This window comes from Podarcis cretensis (assembly GCF_951804945.1).
Source record: "Podarcis cretensis genome assembly, chromosome: 10".
Classification (NCBI taxonomy): Eukaryota; Metazoa; Chordata; class Lepidosauria; order Squamata; family Lacertidae; genus Podarcis; species Podarcis cretensis.
In genome coordinates this window covers 61,444,499-61,467,232 of record NC_137179.1, presented here as the reverse complement: position 1 = coordinate 61,467,232, position 22,734 = coordinate 61,444,499, and the positions used below count along the sequence as shown (strand labels likewise).

At 45.6% G+C, this 22,734-nt stretch overlaps 1 protein-coding gene across 2 annotated transcripts in view; it reads right to left on the bottom strand.

The window, feature by feature from the left end:
- The window catches only part of MAPK11 (mitogen-activated protein kinase 11), a 56,971-nt gene that overhangs the window by 30,062 nt on the left and 4,175 nt on the right, over positions 1–22,734 (bottom strand). Inside the window, exon 1 of one of the 2 annotated variants that reach the window (XM_079994372.1) lies at positions 17,988–18,232. The exons of the other annotated variant lie outside the window; for it this stretch is intronic. Coding sequence (XP_079850498.1) covers positions 17,988–18,100 — 113 coding nt within the window. The 5' untranslated portion in view covers positions 18,101–18,232. Of the gene's footprint in view, positions 1–17,987; positions 18,233–22,734 lie in introns of those variants that run through there. 2 annotated transcript variants of the gene reach the window in all.

Sequence of the window (22,734 nt, the reverse complement as noted above, 5' to 3'; positions counted from 1 at the left end):
AATTTAAACATCTCATTTAAGTTCCAAGAAGAGTGATGAGCAACACTGAATAGCAGGCCTAAAACACTGATTTGTCCCTGGAGTATGTAGAATGTGAGTATTAATTGACTGGTTCATCAGTTAAAAGTCAATTAAAAATGGTAAAGGTAAACGTACCCCTGACCGTTTTGTGGACGACTCTGGGGTTGCACGCTCATCTCACTCTATAGGCCGAGGGAGCCGGCGTTTGTCTGCAGACAGTTTCCGGATCATGTGGCCAGCATGACTTAGCCACTTCTGGCAAACCAGAGCAGCTCATGGTTAACACTGTTTACCTTCCCGCGGGAGCATTCCTATTTATCTACTTGCATTTTGATGTGCTTTTGAACTGCTAGGTGGGCAGGAGCTGGGACCGAACAATGGGAGCTCACCCTGTCGCGGGGATTCGAACCACCGACCTTCTGATCGGCAAGCCCTAGGCTCTGTGGTTTAGACCACAGCGCCACCCACGTCTCTAAAAGTCAGATAATCAGATTTAAAACATCCTTAATGGTTTGGCAGTCCTAGTAACAAAGCCAATTGTTTGTGAAGAGTCTCAGACTTGTAATATTTGCAGATGTTTCAGTCCACAGTGATCCACTGCAGGAAAATCTTCTCTTTCTACTCAGAGAGGAAAGTGGAAGTCAGCAAATAAGGAATGCAAACTCATCTAAAAAAACAGTTTTGAAGACAGACGTTCTGGTCAGAATAAGACCATTAACTCAGGCTTTTCTCCTAGAAATTGCAAAGGCTTATTTCTAAGGAGCCTAAGGGTTAAAAGCTGGTATTACTATTTCTTTTAACATTAATTATCCCTTTCACAACTGCTTCTTTATCTGATGTGACACAAAGAGGAAGTGGTATTTGCCTACTATATCATGCAACACACCAGATACACTCAGAGAAATGTGAAACGGATACTGGATATGTGCAATTTTGTACTGTTTTCCTGGTTTTAGTATACAGCACTCTGGTCTCCTTAGAGAGGAAGTGCAGAATAAATATTTATTAATTCCTGTGTTGGGTGGTGGTGGAATGAAGCAACTTACAAAGTTACTACACTTGTTTTAAGGGATGTAGATGCAAACGCTAAAATGACAAACAGACTGTCGTCATAAGACAGCTTATGAAACTGATGTTGCACTGAATCCAATGCATAGGACTGCTTGCAATGCTTTTATCAGCAAGGTAACGGCAATGGGCTCAAATAGCCAAAGAAACCCAAAGCTAAAATAATCCAGTAGCTCAGGAAAAGGGAAGCTGTGGCCATCCAGAGAGACTTTTGGACTCCAACTCCCATCAGTCCCAGCCAGCAGGTTGTTTCCAACTAAATTTTTGAGTAAACCCATTACAATTGTACCTCTACTTACGTATCCCTCTGGATAAGGAATCTTTGGGTTACGGCTACAGCAAACCCGGAAGTGTATACTTCCAGGTTTCACCGCGCATGCATGTGCAGAAGTGCACCTCTATTTATGTTATTTTCAGCATGTGAATGGACCCCAGGAATGAATTAAGTTCGTATCCGGAGGGTCCACTGTAAAATTAATGGACCAAAATTAGCCAGAGCCGTTAAATTCAATGGGTCTTCTCCAAGTAGAATTGGCTACAACCCAGCATGGCCAATGTTCAGGGATTATGGGCATTGTAATCTTAAAAAGCAGAGACATCACCTTGCCAACAAAGGTCCGTATAGTTAAAGCTATGGTTTTCCCAGTAGTGATGTATGGAAGGGAGAGCTGGACCATAAAGAAGGCTGATTGCCAAAGAATTGATGCTTTTGAATTATGGTGCTGGAGGAGACTCTTGAGAGTCCCATGGACTGCAAGAAGATCAAACCTATCCATTCTGAAGGAAATCAGCCCTGAGTGCTCACTGAAAGGACAGATCCTGAAGCTGAGGTTCCAAGACTTTGGCTACCACATGAGAAGAGAAGACTCCCTGGAAAAGACCCTGATGTTGGGAAAGATTGAGGGCACAATAAGAAGGGGACGACAGAGGATGAGAGTGTTGGACAGTGTTCTCGAAGCTACCAGCATGAGTTTGACCAAACTGCGGGAGGCAGTGGAAGACAGGAGTGCCTAGCGTGCTCTGGTCCATGGGGTCACAAAGAGTCGGACACAACTAAACGACTAAACAACAACAATCCGGCAACATTTGGAGAGCCACAGGTTCCCCATCTCTGAAGTATCCAAAGAAGATTGAAATAGAACAAGACTGCTCTCATGGCAACACACTATTCCCCCCCTTCCCAGCTCAACCCCCCACCCCAACTCCGTAAATTTGCATTATGTAACTGAGCAAAGTGTAACACAAGGGTTAAGCATTTAACTAGGGTTATCTGGTAAGTTTTGTCCTGAAGGGAAACTGGGCAGTTGCAAACAATACGGAAAATGTGACACAAACCCTCATGGCAGTAACCCTCCTAATCAAAAAGAAGACAAGGAAGGGAGCTAAAGAAAACCACAGCCTTCACACACAAAAGTTATGCATATAATCCTGGACGCAATGTGTTCCTCAAGCAGAAAAGAAGCCGCTCTTAGCCTCTCCAAGGCCATCATGTGAACATTACTGCTTGTTATTGTTGTTGTTTATTAGATTTCTTATCCACCCTTCACTATAAGGTCCCAGGACGGGTTGCAACCATTTAAAAACCACAGCATTAAAAACAATTAAAACAGATTACAATGAAGAGAACAGGGTGGGTGCTAAGATAGCTCTCTCACGTGTCAAAGGTAAAGTACAGAGGTGCATCATCAGCACACAATGAAAACTTCACAATGAAGGTCCCAGGCACACTGCTGTGGGGAGTGAATCCCAGAGCTTAGGGGCTACCACAGAGAAGCCCCCTCTCTTAGGCAGTCGCACGTACCCCAAACCTCTGAGGGCAGCAGGACTACTGAGAAATGACCCCACTGCCAATCTTAACAGCCAAGGAAATATGCAGGGAAGGAAGAAATCTTTCAGATATTTGGGGCCAAACTTTTGATATGTCTTTAATCAAAGTCAGAGCGTTGGTCCATTTTGCTCGGTGCTGAATACTCTGACGGAGAGCAGCTGTCTGGGATATCAGGCAGAAGCCTTCCTCAGCCCTCTTGCTCAAGTTCAATTTTGAGATAACTCGAGATACCTCAGTGATTCAAAGCTGGGGCTTTCAACACACAGAGCATGTGAGCTACCACCAAGCCATAGTTCCCCTGCCTTGCAAAAGTGCCCACAGGCCCCAAAAGGTGGCCGACCCCTGATGTAAAGCAAACTGCCCCTTAAGGTAAAGGTAAAGGGACCCCTGGCCATTAGGTCCAGTCGTGACCGACTCTGGGGTTGTGGTGCTCATCTCGCTTTATTGGCCGAGGGAGCCGGCGTACAGCTTCCGGGTCATGTGGGCAGCATGACTAAGCCACTTCTGGAGAACCAGAGCAGCACACGGAAAAGCCGTTTACCTTCCCGCCGGAGCGGAACCTATTTATCTACTTGCACTTTGATGTGCTCTCAAATTGCTAGGTTGAAACTGCCCCTTAGCTGCCTTTAAAGTGACAGTGCAAGCTCCCGGTTTAATTGTTGCTGATCTGTTACATCCATATCAGACAATTCATCCAAATAACACAAATAAACAGAGAGAAGGTTGTTTTCAATTAGCTAATGGAGAGGCCAAAATCACTGAGGCTCAAACATCTGTTTCCCAGATATTCCAAGCTCTGAGAGCATGTAACAACAACAACAACACTATCAAATTGTTTTACAAGGAAACGCTATTATCAGAGCTGGCCCACCCATGAGGCAGGGTGACGCACTCACCTCAGGCGGCAGAAGTACAAGAAATGGCCCGATCGCTTCTGCCGCTGGCGGCGACAGGGAGGCAATGCTTTACAGAACACCCTGGCTCTTGCTGCAAATTCCCACATACAACATTGCCACTCAAGTTTCCCTCGCCCTCGGGGGGCGAAGCTGAGCAACAACACTTTGAAGCACGCCCCAATTCCCCCAGGCTTTGGCAAGAGCCAGGGCATTCCTGCGGCAGAAATGCATGGCGGTGTGCTGGGGGGCAGGGCATGGTGGCGGTGGATGGATTGCCCCTGTCTATTATATGAGTTGGCTGCTGCGGCAGTCGTAATGTCAGGTAACATAAACCCCCTTTGCCTGTTTTCCATGTGAAGACTTTCAAGCAATTAATAAAAATAATTTGATTATTTGTATGCTGCCCATCTGACTGGGTGGCCCCAGCCACTCTGGGAAGCTCCCAACAGAATACTAAAAACACAACAAAACATCAAACATTAACATCTTTCTTCTACAGGGCTGCCTTCAGATGTCTCCTAAAAGTCAGATAGTGGTTTATTTCCAGATTTATTTCCTTACTGCCCCTGCCCCCAATGTAGGACACAGTATATCTGAAGGAGCGTCTCCACCCCCATCGTTCTACCCCGACACTGAGGTCCAGCTCCAAGGGCCTTCTGGCGGTTCCTTCACTGCGAGAAGCCAAGTTACAGGGAACCAGGCAGAGGGCCTTCTCGGTAGTGGCGCCCACCCTGTGGAACGCCCTCCCACCAGATGTCAAAGAGAACAACTACCAGACTTTTAGAAGACATCTGAAGGCAGCCCTGTTTAGGGAAGCTTTTAATGTTTGATCCATTACTGTATTTTAATATTTTGTTGGAAGCTGCCCAGAGTGGCTGGGGAAGCCCAGCCAGATAGGAAGGGTAGAAATAATAAATAATTATTATTATTACTATTATTATTATTATTATTATTATTAGCCCCACTCCCTGCATATCCATACCAGTGTGGCAGGGCCAGTGACAGGGACCAACACATGAAACTCCCTTCATGACTAGCTATTGTCATGATTTTACGCACCGCAAGCAGTTTTGGAAAGGCAAGCTTTACGTAAAAGGTAAAGGTAAAGGGACCCCTGACCATTAGGTCCAGTCGTGGCCGACTCTGGGGTTGTGGCACTCATCTCACTTTATTGGCCGAGGGAGCCGGCATACAGCTTCCGGGTCATGTGGCCAGCATGACTAAACCACTTCTGGCAAACCAGAGCAGCGCATGGAAATGCCGTTTACCTTCCCACCGGAGCGGTACCTATTTATCTACTTGCACTTTATGCTTTTGAGCTGCTAGGTTGGCAGGAGCAGGGACCGAGCAATGGGAGCTCACCTCGTCGCGGTGATTCAAACCACTGACCTTCTGACCGGCAAGTCCTAGGCTCTGTGGTTTAACCCACAGCGCCACCCGCGTCCCTTATGTACCTGACATTTATTTATCTGTTGGCCCTGAAGATTGAATTTTTGTTGTTTGCAAACTTTGCGCAAGATGCTCCACCATGAAGTCCCCACTTCTGCGCTCCTACATTTCTAGACTTGGAGCCAAGAGTGAGGGAGCCATTGATAGAAGAGACCTGCATTTCCTTGGGGAAGCCTGTATACTTTGGGTGGTGTGTCATGACTTAGTTGGGACCCTATGTGTCTTCAGGCCACACCAGTGTGTTTAGGATCAATGACAGCCAGTGGGCACAAAACTGAAGGAACTGCAACCCTATCATAGATCCTAGGCAAAATCAATCAAGTTTATAGAGCAAGCAATTCTAAGGCTTCCAACACCATCTTGTTTGCCTATTATTTCCCTCCATGCCATTGCCTGCTTGCAGTGAATTCTGAATGCCACACACCTCTGTATATCCAAGATAATGAACAAGTTATTGAGTGGATATGAAAAAGATGCAACTCCAAAGTCTTCCATTATTGAGCAGCTCTTTGCTTTCTTTTCAATTCGCTCCTACCTTGGAAGCAAGTAACTGATTACAAAAAGAAGACACAAAAATATATAAATTTGAAGCACCACCCTTTTTCAAAATAATCTGCCCCTTAATGGTCTCTCTTTCCCCCCTGGCATTAGGTACAAGAATTCCTTTATACATAAAGCAATGGGACATCTGCAAACCTGCTGAGCAGTGTGTGTGAGGCACCGCACATTTCCACTTCCATCATTATGCCTGGAAAAAAATAATTGGCACTCTCACTACACAAATGGTTTTCATAGCTACATGGGCATTAGAAAACAACAACCAGGTGCAATTAGGAAAACACAAATCCTTAATGGGTAGCAAGGGATAAATCTCAGTCTCACAGACTGAGAATTATTTGAAAGAGGAAGATTTATGAAAAAGAAGATAAGCTTCAGATAACAAGAGCAGAATAAATACCCCTCCCCCAGAATGTTAAATTGGAGGCTGAATGATAAATTGGGAGGTTGACCAACTGAGATTTACACACACGTGCACCCCACAGCTACAAGAGAGAAACTTGATATAAGGACAGAGGCGGCTAATTTGTGCTCCATCAAATGTTGCAACTCCCATTTGACCGCTGGACATGGTGCTGATGGGAGTAGGGAACCCAATAACATTTTGAAGGCCAGAAGTCCCTCACCCACACCTGCTGAAAGAACAAGAATGAGTCTATGCAAGCAAAACATTGCAACAAATATGAGGCAGAACACCAAGTAAGCCAAAGTTAATCTACTCCGGGCACACAGTCTTCCTTTTTCCCCAGTAGAGTGACTATTCCCAGAGACACAAGCAAAGAATAAGCCTTGGCCTCATACATCTTTGGCTGACCTACATAGCGGAAACATGTAATTATTTTGTTGTGCAACTGAGCCCAATGCCTCAGCCCTAAACTTGCCACTTAGGGCCACTTAAAAGCATACCAGATTTCCAAGTAGGATAACATTTCCACGCAGCAAAGTGGGATAGCCATGTGCGGAACATCATGCGTGGCAAATGAGCACACATACTGCAGAGAGGATTCTGAGCTATTTGCATCTTGAGTTTCAGTAGTTTGAGTAGATGCGTGGCAGATCTATGATCTTTTTGACACGTAGATGCCGAACTGCTATTGACGTAGGTAGGACATATCTGAAGCTGTTTTTAGAAGCAATTCAATAGCCTCTTGGATACCAGCTTGAGAGCCAGTGTGGTGTAGTGGTTAAGAGCGATAGACTCGTAATCTGGGGAACCGGGTTCGCTCCTCCACATGCAGCTGCTGGGTGACCTTGGGCTAGTCACACTTCTCTGAAGTCTCTCAGCCCCACTCACCTCACAGAGTGTTTGTTGTGGGGGAGGAAGGGAAAGGAGAATGTTAGCTGCTTTGAGACTCCTTCAGGTAGTGATAAAGCGGGATATCAAATCCAAACTCTTCTCTTCTTCAGCTTGGATCCTAAGCTATTCCTCCTTTCAGGTAAGAAAGTGGGAGACGGCTACCAAGCCCCCACCCAACATTTGAAGCCCATGTCCCACACTGTCCCCAAGAGTCCTCCAGACACAGATTTTCAGGTGAGCACAGGCTACAGAAGGGAGGGGCAGATGGGAGAGCCCCACTCTGTGAATGTAAACTGTTCTATTCATGGAAGGAAACGACAGCTGCTGGGTTGTATCCAATACAGCACCAGCAGAGTTCATTCTCCCTACACATCCCAATAGCTGCTCTGGAGCCCCCCAAATCTCTGGAAAACATTTTGAGGAGCACAGGGGCCTGCATGGAAGAGGAGAAGAAATGGAAGTTCTGTTGCACCAGTGGAAGTCCATTAGCAGAGCATCAGCATTGAGTAACAAGCCTTAGAATTCTGCAGCAGGGATTTTTTATTTTTTTTACATCAGTGTAAAAAATGCTTTCCCATCCTAACCATTTTATTTGCAATGAAATTTCATTCACCTTAAAGAAACAGAATCCAGTGAAAGTGGACACAGGGTTGCAACATTAGTTATTTCACATAATGATTCAAATTACTTGGGGGGTGGCAGGAATGGAGCGGGGTTAAATCCTAGACAAAAAGAGAGTTTGAATAGTACGAATGCTGTAAATGTTTTTTTATGTGTACTTTTGACGTCACACACTGTGTCTTAATTTAAACTTTGGTTATAGCAGGTGCAATATGTATCTGACACAGTGTATCTGACATCAGACGGCAGCTACTTAACTGAGACTGCTCTTTCAAAGGTTGTATGAATTCGCTTAAAAAATGATGACGATGCAAAAACAACTTGTCACTCGTGGGCAAACATTTCTACCAGAAAAGCCAGTCCCTCCATGATGTGTCCTAAAATTAAATTTTTAAGAGATGTGACACAGTTTATGAACTTACTAATTGCAAAACAGGAAGTTTGGTATATTTATTTATTGTTTAATTTCCTTTTCACCCTGCCTCTCTCCCAAACAGCTAAGGACTTCATATCAATTTTGTCCTTTCAACGAAACGAAGCTGAGAGACAGCCCAGCGAGTTTCATGGCACAGGGAGGATCTGAACCCAGGTCTTAATGGTCCAGTCCAACACTCACCAGGAAGGAAATAATTCTCAGCCTAAAGGCTGCATTCACTTTCAGGGTCTGCATGCCAAGGTGGGCCAGAGCAAATGTGGGTGACAATATATATATATATATATATATATATATATATATATATATATATATATCAATCAAACACAGGATCTCTGTAATGAGCACAGCATCTCTTCTCTGGCAGGTCTTGCTCCCATGAAGCAGTTGCTGAGACTGAAGGCCAAAGTCCCTTCCTCTCCAAGGTTTCCCCCAAGCAATCTGAGACTGCACCTGTGTGAAGCCAACTTCACCTCTGCCCTTTCCATGCCTCTTCTGGTTCTGGGACACCAAAGGGGATGAGTTTGTCACAGCAGGAAGGGGAAGACACCCATGCCTCTTCACCAGCCTGAATCATCCCTGCCTCTTGGTCTCCTCCCTTTCCTGCTTTAGCTTCTTCCTCTGATTCTTGACTTCTCTCTGCCACAGACTCACCCCACTCACTAAGCCTCTTCAGCTTCCTACACCTCCTTTCCCCAGTCTTCTCCCTCTGACCACTCCATGTTGTCCCACCACCACTCCCCTGGTTCTGAGTCTTCTTCCTTGGGGGGGGGGGGTGTTCCCCAGCTGGTTCCTCGCACCATTCCACTGCATCCAACCAGTCCATGATACGACATGACTGAAGAGTAAGTAACATTTGTTAAAAGTCGGTGGCTTCTAGTCACATTTCTCAATCCAGGAAAGCAAGAGGAATTAGCCCATTTCAAAGATCCATTCCAGGCAGAGAGAAGCACTCAAAGGAGGACACAGAGAAGGGCCAGTGAGGAGGGTGGTCTGGAAAGTTCCATAGCTGGTTCCCAACACAGAAATCATAGAATTGCAAAGCTGGAATGAACTCTGAGGATCATCTAGTCCAGCATTTCTCAGCCTGTGGGTCCCCAGATGTTGTTTAATTACAACTCCCATCACCCCTAGCTAGTAAGGCCAGAGCTCAGGGATGATGGGAGTTGTAGTCCAACAGCATCTGGGGACCCACAGGTTGAGAACCACTGAACTAGTCCAACCTCCAACACTGGTGTTGTCAGCTACCCAAGAACCTGTTACAGACCCTTAGATGATAGATAGATGATAGATAGGTAGATGATAGATAGATAATAGATAGACAGACAGACAGACAGACAGACAGATGATAGATAGACATTTACAAGAGTCTTCCATTATTATTATTATTATTATTATTATTATTATTATTATTATTACAGTGGTGCCCCGCAAGACGAACGCCTCACAAGACGGAAAACCCGCTAGACGAAAGGGTTTTCCGTTTGGAGGCGCTTCGCAAAACGAATTTCCCTATGGGCTTGCTTCGCAAGACGAAAATGTCTTGCGAGTTCCTGCAGGGTTTTTTCCCTTTCCCCCCTTTTCCTAAGCCCTAAGCCGCTTATCAGCTGATCCGCTAAAAGCCGCTAAACCGCTAATAGCACTAATCCACTAAGCTGTCAATGGGCTTGCTTCGCAAGACGAAAAAACCGCTATACGAAGAGCCTCACGGAACGGATTAATTTCGTCTTGCGAGGCACCACTGTATTATTATTATTTTGAAGAAGAAGAAGAAGAAGAAGAACCTAACAATAAGGCAACAATCCAGAAAAAAATATGAAGCACCCATTTATTGCTTTTCCAAACAAAAACCTGCGAAGCTGAACCTTGGCTGAATGATACCTAAATCATATGATTTTTCAACAGTAACTAACCCCCTGAGCTACTTTTCTGTTGCGCCCAATTAAGAGTTACTTGTAAGCTGAAAGTCTGGATGCTCTTTTATTAGCATATATCCGTCCAATTAACTGATAGCCCTGTGCCAACATTTACGGAAGCAGTGGGGAATCTCTGGCCCATGGGCACAAATTAAACCTGCCACAGGTCCAAAGTTGGCCCATGAACCAGTTTGCCCCACACCACACCCAAAAGCCCCACACCTGACATCAGGAAAAGATGGAGTTTAAAGTTGGCTTCCGATTGTTCCTTATTGCCTGTCAAAGGTCTTTAGAATTGAACATTTCTCTTTCAGACAACAGTAATAATTCTGGAAAACTCAATCAGCACAGGGCTAAAATAATAATCGAGCCAAGATTTATCATTCATTTCTGTAGTTTTGTATGGCTGAATACAACTCAGAAGCTGGTAGTAGGAGTAAGTACTGCTATGAAAAAGGATGGAGACCCCCCTGAGAAACACAGGCTGTTTCTCACCCCCAAATCAGCATTGTTTCCAATGAGATCATTGTTCTCCTGCCTTAAGTCAACACTCGCGTTACCCTGTTTGCCAACAGCCGCATCACTTACACAAACACAAAGGGGAAATGATGGGAGCAAGCGAGAGGGAAGCAAGCCAGGGAACCAAATAACCTGCAGCAGACAGCGAGCAGCAGATTTCTGCAGCTTTCCTCAGAAAGATGTTATCAATAAGCTCTTAAAACAGTCCTGGAAATAATTCGCAGTATCGACACAGGGCTACTTTGGCTTCTCAGAAACTAAATTTCATTTCTGATTCACGCAATGACTCTGCAAAATCACTGGCATTGCTACAGGGAAGAAGTCATTGTGTTGACAAGAGAGGCCGGCTGTAAACACACACACACAGTTGTTTCCCATTACTAAGAGCGCAAACCATGGTATTGTCCAACTGATGTATCCCTGTGACTTATCAAATATTGCAAATCATGCAAGCATTTACCTCCACAATAATCTTGAGGCTAAGCAGATATGATAAGGAAATTTTGTAGTCACCATGAGATCACTTTTTCTTCTAAGTAATTGGCATGTAAGCAATGTAAGGGGCCAGGCTGCAGAGCTTTGAATGCAGATCTCAGGTTCAGTCCCCATCAGTCCTAGGCAGGGCTGGGGAACGCTCCTGTCTGAAACCCTAGTGAGCCACAGCCAGTGCACAGACATTACCAAGGAAGACGAGCCAATAGACCAACTCAGAATAAGGCAGCTATTCTTAACATGTGGTCAGAGGCACATGAGGCCACCAAGTCTGTTGGAAGCTAAGCAGGTCTGTGTCCGGCCAGTGCCTGGATGGGAGACCTCCTGAGACCCACATGTTGGGTTCCATGGCAATACATCAAGGAATGCTGCTCCCGACCAAGACCCTTCAACCATCATTTGAGGCCCTGCTTCCTCCTCCATGAGAGTCCAGAGGGCAGCAACATGAGATCAGGCCTTTTCTGTGGTGGCTACCTGTCTGTGGAATGCCTTCATTACATATCTTTAGGCTCCAGGCAAAACTATTTCTCTATAAAACCAGGCCTGTGGCTGATTAACCTTCTGTGGCCTGTGGGAGCGGGGACTTATTGGTTTGTTCCTGTTTTATTACTTATTTTGTGTTCTCATTTTGTATTTTTATGTTGTGAGGCTCCCTGTGAGGGATGGAGGGCAATATACAAATTTAATAAATAAAATAAGTAAATAAGTAAAAAATGAAGACAAGTATGATATAGAAGTAAGATAAATAAATAAATAAATAGATGGCCACTTCCTTCAAGCATACAAAACTGCCTTATCAGTATATCCACCCTTTTTTTTCATTATTTACAGGTGAAACTCGAAAAATTAGAATATCGTGGAAAAGAAGAAGAGGAGGAGTTTGGATTTGGATTTGATATCCCACTTTACCACTACCCGAAGGAGTCTCAAGGCGGCTAACATTCTCCTTTCCCTTCCTCCCCCACAACAAACACTCTGTGAGGTGAGTGGGGCTGAGAGACATCAAAGAAGTGTGACTAGCCCAAGGTCACCCAGCAGCTGCATGTGGAGGAGCAGGGAAGCGAACCCGGTTCACCAGATTATGAGACTACCACTCTTAACCACTACACCACAATGGCTCTCACATATTAGTTTCGCCTTTTAAGTTGAATTACTGAAATAAATGAACTTTTCCACGATATTCTAATTTTTCGAGTTTCACCTGTACAGTGGTACCTCGGGTTACAGACGCTTCAGGTTTCATACGCTTCAGGTTACAGACTCTGCTAACCCAGAAATAGGTGCTTCAGGTTAAGAACTTTGCTTCAGGATGAGAACAGAATTCGTGCTCCGGTGGCGCGGCAGCAGCAGGAGGCCCCATTAGCTAAAGTGGTGCCTCAGGTTAAGAACAGTTTCAGGTTAAATATGGACCTCCAGAACGAATTAAGTACTCAACCCGAGGTACCACTGTATTTACTTATTTTATAGTCGGTCTGTCAGTACCCAGTCTGGACCAGTCTACTCCCTCCATTAGAGGATGTTGCACAAAATTCTTTCCCCAAATGCTGCTATATGACATTCCCTTTTTATTTGGGGATGCTCAGGGCTGAAGCCGGAAGCTTCTGAAGCATGTATATGAAAAGACACCCAACATTTCTAGGCCAGGCATTCTCAAGTGCAAGATTATTATTAGCCTTCTTTGGTCACCATCATGAGCTTTCATGGTTCCAACCGTCTGAAGAAACATCTCTCTGGTCTTATCAGCAGTCACTGTTTAGACAGCTGAGGCACAATATGTTCCCTGCTGTAGCACTGACACACCGAGCGTGTGAAAACAGAGACACTAAAATACTGCTTTTGTCTGCAACACACAAGAAACCGAAAGCATGCACATGCCAACACAATGAATTCTGGGCTTTTCCACCACGTCATATCCCACAGCCAGGGCTTTCAGCCTCCTGCATCCTCTAAACCACATGACCAAATTATACCATTGCTTGAAGCACACTGAGTGGATTCAGATGGTGTTGTTTTTACCCATCACACAACAGCAATCTCATGCGAATGAGTTCTTTAACACGTCCTGGACACCTGTGGCATCATAGTTTGAGCAAGCCTCGTGCTTTAAGGCAGACAAAAGAGGCTAATTGAGAGCTTCCCAGATCCACCAGCATCACACCAAGAGATCCCAGCAAAAATCGCCACTCAATGACTGTGTTCACTCGAGTAGCAGCCCCAGTCATCGAAAACATTTGGCATTTACATAATACATTTTGAGTACTCAAATCACTGCTCGGTAATCCTTACAAAAGCCAAATAAGAACTTAAGAACATAAGAAGAGGCCTGTTCGATCAGACCATCTGGTTCATCTAGCTTGCACCTTGTTTCCAGCAGGGACTAGCAAATGCCTCTGGGAAACTCGCAAGCAGGGCTTGAAGGCAATACTTGTCCTCCTTGTAAGCCCAGCTTCTAGTATACGGCCTCTGAACATGGACATTCCCAATTAGCTATTCAGGACACAGAACTGCTGATATAACTATCCTCTTGAATTTGTCTGTTCTCCTTTCAAAGCTGTTTTAGCTAGCAGCCAGTACCATCCTGTGGCACCCTGAGTTCCATAAATTGATACTGCATTTTCTGGCTGTTCTGAGCCTATTGCTGCTCAACGTATAAGAGGGAAAAGTTAGTCTTTAACCACTTTCTCCATATTGTTCTTAACAGTTACAAAAATTTCCCCTTTAATCCTGTATTTTGTAGACTAAAAAGCTTCAGATCCTTTCAACTCTCCTCACGGCGAAAAGATCTCCAAACTCCAGATAGAAGTATTTGTTCATTCCTGTAGGTTTCCCATTGCTGCGAGATGTTGCACTGTTCCTCACCTGGGGAGCCATCTCACCCTCAGGTAACATGGTACCCACCCGCCGTAACATGGACGTGTGATGTCACATGCCCACGCCTGCAGGTGTGTGTTTGTGTGTGATGTTGCACATCCGAGTTGCGGCGATGGCTCCTCTTCCTCCTCCTTTCCACATCCAGTGAGACACCCTCCTCTTTTTTCTTCGTTTTTTATTTTTACTTTTCAAATGTATACATTTTCACTAGTTTTACAATCAATTTAACATTTAAAAATTTGACTTCCTTCCCCCTCATTATTTTTTAATATCTTCTGCATATGCAAATTCATTTAGCTTGTTCATTTAATTATCTATTGTAAATATATATTCTTGTTAAACTGCAGTTTATTACAAGAATCCTGCTAAATGTTTTTTATCTGTTTGCAATTTATCTGTAAATATTCAATAAACCAGTTCCATTCTTTTATAAAAAGTTTGTTATCTTGATTTCTTATTCTTCCGGCAAGTTTCGCCATTTCTGCATATTCCATATGGTTTTGTATCCATTCTTCTTTGCTGGGCTTCTGCTTCTTTCCACTTTTGGGGCAGGGAGGGGCTTATACTCTGAGGCAGAGAGACCCTGTTTCCTTGTCCAAGCCACACCCCGCAAGGGTGACTCGCTTGATGGCTGAGGAGGGCAGAGCGGAACTGCTTCTCTGTCAGAGGCAGCGCAGCAGAGGCTGCCTGCCTTTCTTGGACTTTGTGTGTGCCCCCCAATGATATTATTGTGGGGCCCAAGCACCTACAGCCCCCTGGAGTTGGCTCCTACGCAGAGCCGTCTTTCCCATTGGGCTTAGTGGCGTGTTGCGCCAGGGCGCTGGCCTCTCGGGGCGTCCCAGCAAATGGGGGAGCTGCGCGGCTTTGCCAGCGGTCTCCCCTTTCCCTGCAGGCCTGCCAGCTGCGCCCCGTCAATCATATGGCTGGCGGGCATGCAGCTTGCCTCCCAAGCCTCCGCAGGTGGAGAGTGATCCCCTCAGAGGCTTGGGAAAAGGTTGACAACTCTGGGAAACAGGGTGTGTGTGTGTGTGTGTGTGGTGGAGGGATCTTTGCACCACAGCGCCAGATATGCTTAAGCCGGCCCTGCTCCTACGCTGCTCACATATTCCTAATGTGGCCTCAGCAAAGACTTACATAAAAGCATTATGAGGCCGGCACTTAACTTTCAGTGCCTTTCCAAGAAATTTGAAACGCAAGAGTATTTCCTATCACTGCACGCTGAGTTGATGCCTCCGGCAAGGTGTTTACCACAACCTCAAGGCACATTTCCTGTACACTCACAGGACCCCGTCAGGGTGCACAGGTAACGCTGCAAATTGTTTATGACTCAGTGTTTTGGGCCCTTTGTTACCTGACTATCCTCTTTGCCGTTTTTGCTGTCAAACCGCAAAGTTTGGACAGATCCTTTGGCCGTTTTCCCCACAGGCAGCTTTGGGTTTCACCCTTATGAATGAACTGGCATCATCCACACACTTCACTCCTCCAAATGGTTCATGAAGAAGCAAAACAGCAGCAGTCCCAATGCATCGTTGGGGAAACACCAGTGATTTATTTCCCTCCATTATGGAAACGGTCAATTCACTCCCAGTCTCTGCTTTCTACTGACCACACAAAAGCAATAGCTTGTGATGAAAACCTTACAGTATTTAAAGAGGTTTAAAGACTGTCTCAAGGCAAATAAAAAAAAATGTAGTATAAACACTGACAACTGGGAAACACTGGCCTGCGAGCGCTCCAGTTGGAGAACAGCCTTTACCAAAGGTATTATGGGCTTTGAAGACACTTGAACTCAGGACGCAAGGAAGAAACATGCTAGGAGGAAGACACGCTTGGCAAATCCACACCGTGATCAACTCCCGCCCAGAAACCAATGTCCCCACTGTGGAAGGATGTGTGGATCCAGAATTGGCCTCCACAGTCACTTATGGACTCATTGATAAAACCGTGTTTATGGAAGAGAATCTTACTCGGCTAAGAGTGATCGCTAAAGAAGACAGTCTTTATATATTCTTGTCTTTATTGCATTCCTGTCCCCCACACATCCTTTTCCTCCGTGCACTATACATAGGATTCTTTTTTTAGGGAAGGGCCATAGCTTAGTGGTAGAGCTTGGCTGCAGAAGTTCACAGCTTCAATTCCCAGCATCTCCACATAAAACTGAGAGAGAACCGTGCCTGAAACCTGGATAACTGTTGCCAGTCAGTGAAGACAATACTGAGATAGATGGACTCATGGTGAGTACCGATCACTTACCCAGGCACTCACCAGGCCCAGAGACGCTGCCTAGTTTCCACAACTTTGGTTGCTTCCGACCATGCCCTAAACAAGTGACAGCTAACATCATAACTATTGCTAAATCAATGCTTCTGGCTTGCACAACAGAGCCAACACAAGGCCAGCTCTCACCCCCAATGTTGCATGCAACTGGAAAAAGGATAAACAAAATTAAAAAATTCCTTCCAGTAGCACCTTAAAGAACTGGAAGGAATTTTTTTATTTTGTTTTGACTATGGCAGACCAACAAGGCTACCTATCTGTAACTGGAAAAAGGATAAAAATATTTCAGAGTTTCTCAAACTGTTTTCAGACTACAACACCCATCATCCATAGCTAGCAGGGCCAGTAGTCAGGGATGATGGGAACTGTTGTCTGAAAGCAGCTTGAGACTCAAGTTTGGGAAACACCGTTTCAGAGGAAGGTTATCTTAAGCTGCCATGCAATGCTTTTAAAGCTACTCAAAGGTGGTGGCAGAGAACCGGGTCTAATATTTCGCTCATCCGGAGGGGAAATCAGTCTGTATTTTCATGCGCTGCTCCCAGTTCCTAAAAGCACACTTAGGACTTGACCACAATGGCTGTGCGAATAAAAGCACTGCCCTGCCACAATCCCATTCAGCAGTGCAGTTCGGTGGTGAGGAGGTGGAGGAGGAGGTCTTAAAAATAGTCTGGGGAAACCTCTTTCAATGGCTGGCATGGCCCAGGGTTACCCTTAGCAACCCAGGAGGAATTCCAGGCTGAATGGCATTGTGAGAGCGCAGCTCAGCTTTGCTTCTCTCTGTGTGTTCTCCGAACTCCCGGTGGGGGCAGGGAAAAGGCAGGAAAATGAGCACAGCCACCCCCACCCGTGACACACAGCACAGGGCTATAGGTCAACGCACACATGCACTCCATGGGAAGAGGTCCTACCTATTGTTATACTATGCACCTTGCACGCAGCTGACCGCAAATACACACTCAGGCTCTGCACACACAAAACGCAAGACAAAAAAGAAGCATTTTCTTACTATTCTATATAGGTGTCTGTGTTTCTGTGTGTGTGTACACCAATGGATGCGCTCCTGTTCAGAGCACCTAACCCACCTTGAATCTCTTGTTCTCTACCCCAAAATTATTATCCTGGGTGAAATATGATCGGTTTGTACATTGCATATGCACATTTTCCTGTATGCACACCCAACGTCCACCCCCTTCGCCTGGCCTACTAAGGCACACATGTCAATCCATCACCTGTGCACCTGCTTTCGAACCAAGCAGCTACCAGGGGCGGGATCGCACCTGCCTCCCGGCGTACCTTCCCGTACGTGTACCTAACATCCCAGGTAGTCTCCGCACCCACCTACCCGGTGGGTATACAAGCCTAGGGTGGCTGGCTTTCGCCCATACATCCGGGAGGGGGGGCTTAACTAGGGCAGCTGCGTAGAACCTGCCTGTGCGTACAATCCGCGCAGGTGTCGCGACCCCCCCCCCCCCGCAAAAAAAGCAAAACGCAAAACCCTGGACGCCTGCAGATCCCGGGGACGCCTTGTCTATGGGCGCACCCATTGTGCGCGCTGGCTCTCCATGCACCAGGCAGGCCTAGCGGCTCCAGCGCCCAGCTGCTGGCTGGCATTGTTTGCTTCCCGCAGCTCCGGCGAGGGAAAAAACCTTTTGCACGGCTGGAGCGGAGCCTTTTTGCCCGAGGCTCACCGCACACCTTCTGCTGCTGCTTATGCCCCCTTTCCGGAGCAGCCTCCACCTACCATACGGAGCCGTACGCCCCCGAGCCCACCGGGGTCAGGTGCTGGTAGCGCTGGGGCACCTCCCACACCGTCTTGTTCAGCTCCTGCTTGTAGAAGCCGCCTCGCTCGGACATTTTCCCCCAGCCGGCAGCGCCGGCAGCCCAAGCAGAGGCAGAGGCAGAGGCAGAGGCGGAGACCCAGCCAGGCAGCTCTAGCTGGAAGTTGCAGAGCCAGCTAGCCAGCCAGCCAGGAAGCCACCGCCGGCAGGGAGGAGGCGGTTCGGGGGAGGGGAAAAGGGAGGAGGAGGAGGGACAGGATGAATGAAGTCGAGGGAAAGAGAGAACGAGCCGAGGGGCGGGATCTCCCCTCGAAAAGGGGGCTCCCGGCTGATCCGAACGAGCTGCCGGCCCCTAGCTTTGTAACTAAAGGTTGGTGGAAGGGAACTCAGGCCATTAAAGTAGATGTGCTGGCGCGCCGTAGGCCAGGAAGCCCCAGGTGGACCGCCAGGTAGTGCTGCGACTGGAACCTCTTGGAAGGGACCCACAGGGTCATATACAGGGCCGAATTTGCGCATAAGCTAAACAAGCTATAGCTTAGGGACCCACTCTCTTGCCCCCCCCCAAAAAAAAACAATAAAGGAAAAAAATGGATGTACATTTCCAAAATATAAGATGTTATTGTTGTTGTTGTTTAGTCGTTTATTCGTGTCCGACTCTTCGTGACCCCCAGAGCACGCCAGGCATTCCTGTCTTCCACTGCCTGCCGCAGTTTGGTCAAACTCATGTTTGTATCTTCGTGAACACTGTCCAACCATCTCGTCCTCTGTCGTCCCCTTCTCCTTGTGCCCTCCATCGTTCCCAACATCAGGGTCTTTTCCAGGGAGTCTTCTCTTCTCATGAGGTGGCCAAAGTATTGGAGCCTCAACTTCAGGATCTGTCCTTCTAGTGAGCACTCAGGGCTGATTTCCTTAAGAATGGATGGGATATAAATATAAGAATGGATAAAACTATAAGATAAAAAGCAAATAAAATAAAACCTACATACAGCAACAGTGTTTTGTGTTGTGTAGGCTCCTGTGATGTAAGTACTGTAATGGGCTCCGCCTGCTAGCCTGCTCCCTAAAATACCACCGGTTTGCTTATTTCTATATAGAGGGTGCCTACATTCTGCACTGACTTTGCATTCTGCATGGACCTTTCAACAATTACTTTGATAAAATACACACTTTGTTATGTGCAAATGGCTTTAGATACCTATTAGGTCCATAAGTTACCATATAGCATATACAGTGGTACCTCTGGTTGCGAACAGGATCTGTTCCAGAGGCCTGTTCGCAACCTGAAAAGAATGCAACCCGCGTCTGCACACACGCGGGTCACGATTCGCCACGTCTGCTCATGTGCGTGATGTCATTTTGCGTGTCTGCGCATGCGCAAGCCGAGTGGCAAAACCCAGACGTAACCCTTTCCGGTACTTCCAGGTCGCTGTGGGACGCAACCTGAAAAAACGTATCATGAAGCAAACGTAACATGAAGTACGACTGTATTCAACAAAAAAACAGCAACAATTTGTTGTTGACAAAGGACAGCTGTACATATAAAGGGCCCCATTAGCTTCAGTAGCTTAGGGCCTCATCAAACCTAAATCCAGCCCTGCGGCAGGGTCATATAGTTCCTTCTTCTTTGGCGATCACTTGTAGCCGAGTAAGATTGTCTTCCATAAACACGGTTTTAACAGTGAGTCTGTCAGTGACTGTGGAGGCCAGTTCTGGATCCACACGTCCTTCCACAGTGGGGACATAGGTTTCCAGAAGGGAGTTGATCACGGTGAGGATTTGCCAAGCGTGCCTTCCTCTTAGCGCATTTCTCTCTTTCGTCCTGAGTTTGAGCGTCTTCAAAGCCCATGGCACCTTTGGTGAAGGCTGTTCTCCAACTGGAGCACTTGCAGGCCAGTGTTTCCCAGTACATTTTTTTAAAGATTTGCCTTGAGAGAGTCTTTAAACCTCTTTTGTTGACCACCAGCATTACGCTTTCCATTTTTAAGTTTGGAATAGAGTAGTTGCTTTGGAAGATGATAATCAGGGATCTGAACAACATGACCAGTTCAACTAAGTTGATGTTGAAGAATCATTGATTCTACACTGGTGATCTTTGCTTTTTCTAGAACACTGGCATTAGTTCGCCTGTCTTCCCAAGTGAGGGTAAAATTTTTCAGAGACACCATTGATGGAATCTTCAAGGAGTTGGAGATGGCGTTTATAAGTGGTCCATGTTTCACAAGCATACAGTAAGGTTGGTAGTACAATAGCTTTGTAAACAAGCATTTTGGTTTCCCTGCGGTGCAGGAATCTTTGCCCAACGTGGCGCTCAAACTCACGATGCTGAGAGTTTCATGCTATCCCGTAACACCCATCATTTGTTACCATTGGCCCCACTGGCTGGGGCTGATGGGAGCTGGAGTCTTTGACAACATCTGAAGGTCCCCCAGCCCTGTTCTGCAAATCGAATTGTCCTTCAGCAAATCAGGATGGGGATGATAACACACACAGCACCAGCCCCCTAACCTGTTCTTAATTCCATATCCATGAAGGCATATAGTCCATGAACTAGCACCTATCATTGCCTTTGGCTAATTAATTGCCTTTGGCTAATTAATTAAATCTATGGCCTTTAACTGGGAGAGGGTAATATTTTTGTTTCTTACTATGTTATGCATTTTTATGTTTTTTATTGTAAACCGCCCTGTGATCTTGCGATGAAGGGAGGTATAGAAATTTAAATAATAATACTAGAATTAAATAATATACCAGAAAAAAACAAACACCCCCTAGCTGTTCGGATTGTCAATGCCACATAAAAGCAGAGTTGAGGCCCATCAATTCTGGTTTCCTAGTGACTTTCCTAAAGTCATACTCTTCTTTGCATGCACCTTGGTTTTCAGCAGCAACTATTGCTGTTTACATATTTTCCTCTAGAGGGGATTAAAATGGCTTGGAATACTAATGAACACAACACCCCAGAGAACATTTCCAAATTAATTACGCCAACATTTTCCACTGTCTTGTTTTATGGTGCCTTGCCATAATTGTGGATAACAAAGCCAGTGCTGTCAATGTGATGTTCAAAGTTTCTCCCCCAGGTAGAATTGTGTTTGGTCTAGAATAGCTTCAAGCAAAACCTGAACAGCCACCTTTAATTTATGTGAGTCTGAGGTCAAATTGTAGTCTGGAGAAACAAATGAATTATAAATATGGGAGACCAAAGGCCACCAGTGTTTTCTCCTTGGCAGTGATTGAGTGGAGAAGGACACATCATCTTGCTATGCCCCTCTTCTGAACATTCTGAATTTACCCAGCTGGGTGGTTTTCGTCTCTGTGTTCTGTGCATCAAATAGCCAAATATTTTGAATCTGATAATGCCTGTGTGAACAAAGCTTCTGCTGAAAAAGTATTGGATAGTAGTTTTCCAGGGAACCCAATGAATCCTCAGTGACTTATTTGAATGTGTGTGTGCAGTCCCAATTATAGAAGATCAGCATGACTGTGTCAACAATATACAGTACCTACAAAGTGCATTCTGTCATTCTAAGAATTCTGGGCAATGTAGTTGCAATTCCCAGAAACCCTTAACAAACTAGTGTCCACAATTCTGTTCCTTATGATTAATCAGAATCTCCTTGCAAGTTGAATCCATTGGTTCTGGTCCTAGCCTCTGGAGATGGAGAAAACAAGGCTCCTCCATCTTCCATGAGACAGCCTTTCAGATGTTGGAAGATGGCCATCATATTTTCTTTCAGTCTCCTCTTTACCAGGCTAAACTTACCCAGCTCCTTCAACCATTCCTCATAAGGCTTGATTTCCAGACCCTCCTCTGCACATGTTTCAACTTGTCAATATCCTCCTTATTCTGGTGCCCAGGACTGGACACAGTACTCTAGGTGTGGTCATACCAAGGCAGAATAGAACAGGATTATTACTTCTCTTGATCTGGAAACTATACTTGTCACTTTTTTCCAGGATGATGAGGAACCATTAGTGAACAGACAGTTGATATTCGTGTTGAAGGCAGCTGAAGTGAAGATGTACCCAGGGTTTGTATCCCTTGCTTAACAGCCAAAGGTTAGCTGCTTCTAACTTGTCTTCTACAAAGGAAGATGCATATGAATCTAAGAAGCTAGTTGTGTTCTCTCCCCAGCCCTTGTAAGTAGCAATTTTCAGTGTTGCTTGGTGCATGGTGAAAACAAATGCTTTTGGAACTGAAAGAAGCAAGCAAATCGTAACCCGGGTACTTGAAAGATTGTTTGCAAGCACATGTGTTGCGCATTTGGTGGTTTCCTGTTTTAGGGGGCGACCCATTTCGTGAAGAAAGTTGTGCATTGTTATACACCACAAGATAGCAGTCTTTTCCTGGGAAACAAATTCACAGTACTGCAGTTCATGTGTTTATTGCATCAACATATTATATCCGTTCCAGATACAGAGTTTTTCAGCCTTGCTTCTGTACGTGGAGAGTTTCCACTGGATAATTTTTCAGGTGTCAAGTGCACGGACTTGTTGCACTGAGACCTGAACTTAACCTTGACTGGATGGTGCTCAGACAAAACAGTTGGCCATCTTGCAGAACTATGTTACGTGAATGTAGTTTGCATGTTGGGGAAATGCTGTAACATGCACAGATGTTCTTTGATTAATCATTCTCTTTAACGTGGCAAGTCATTGTAGTCCCCATTTAACAGATCATTAAGTTGTAGTGTTCTGATGAGAACAGTG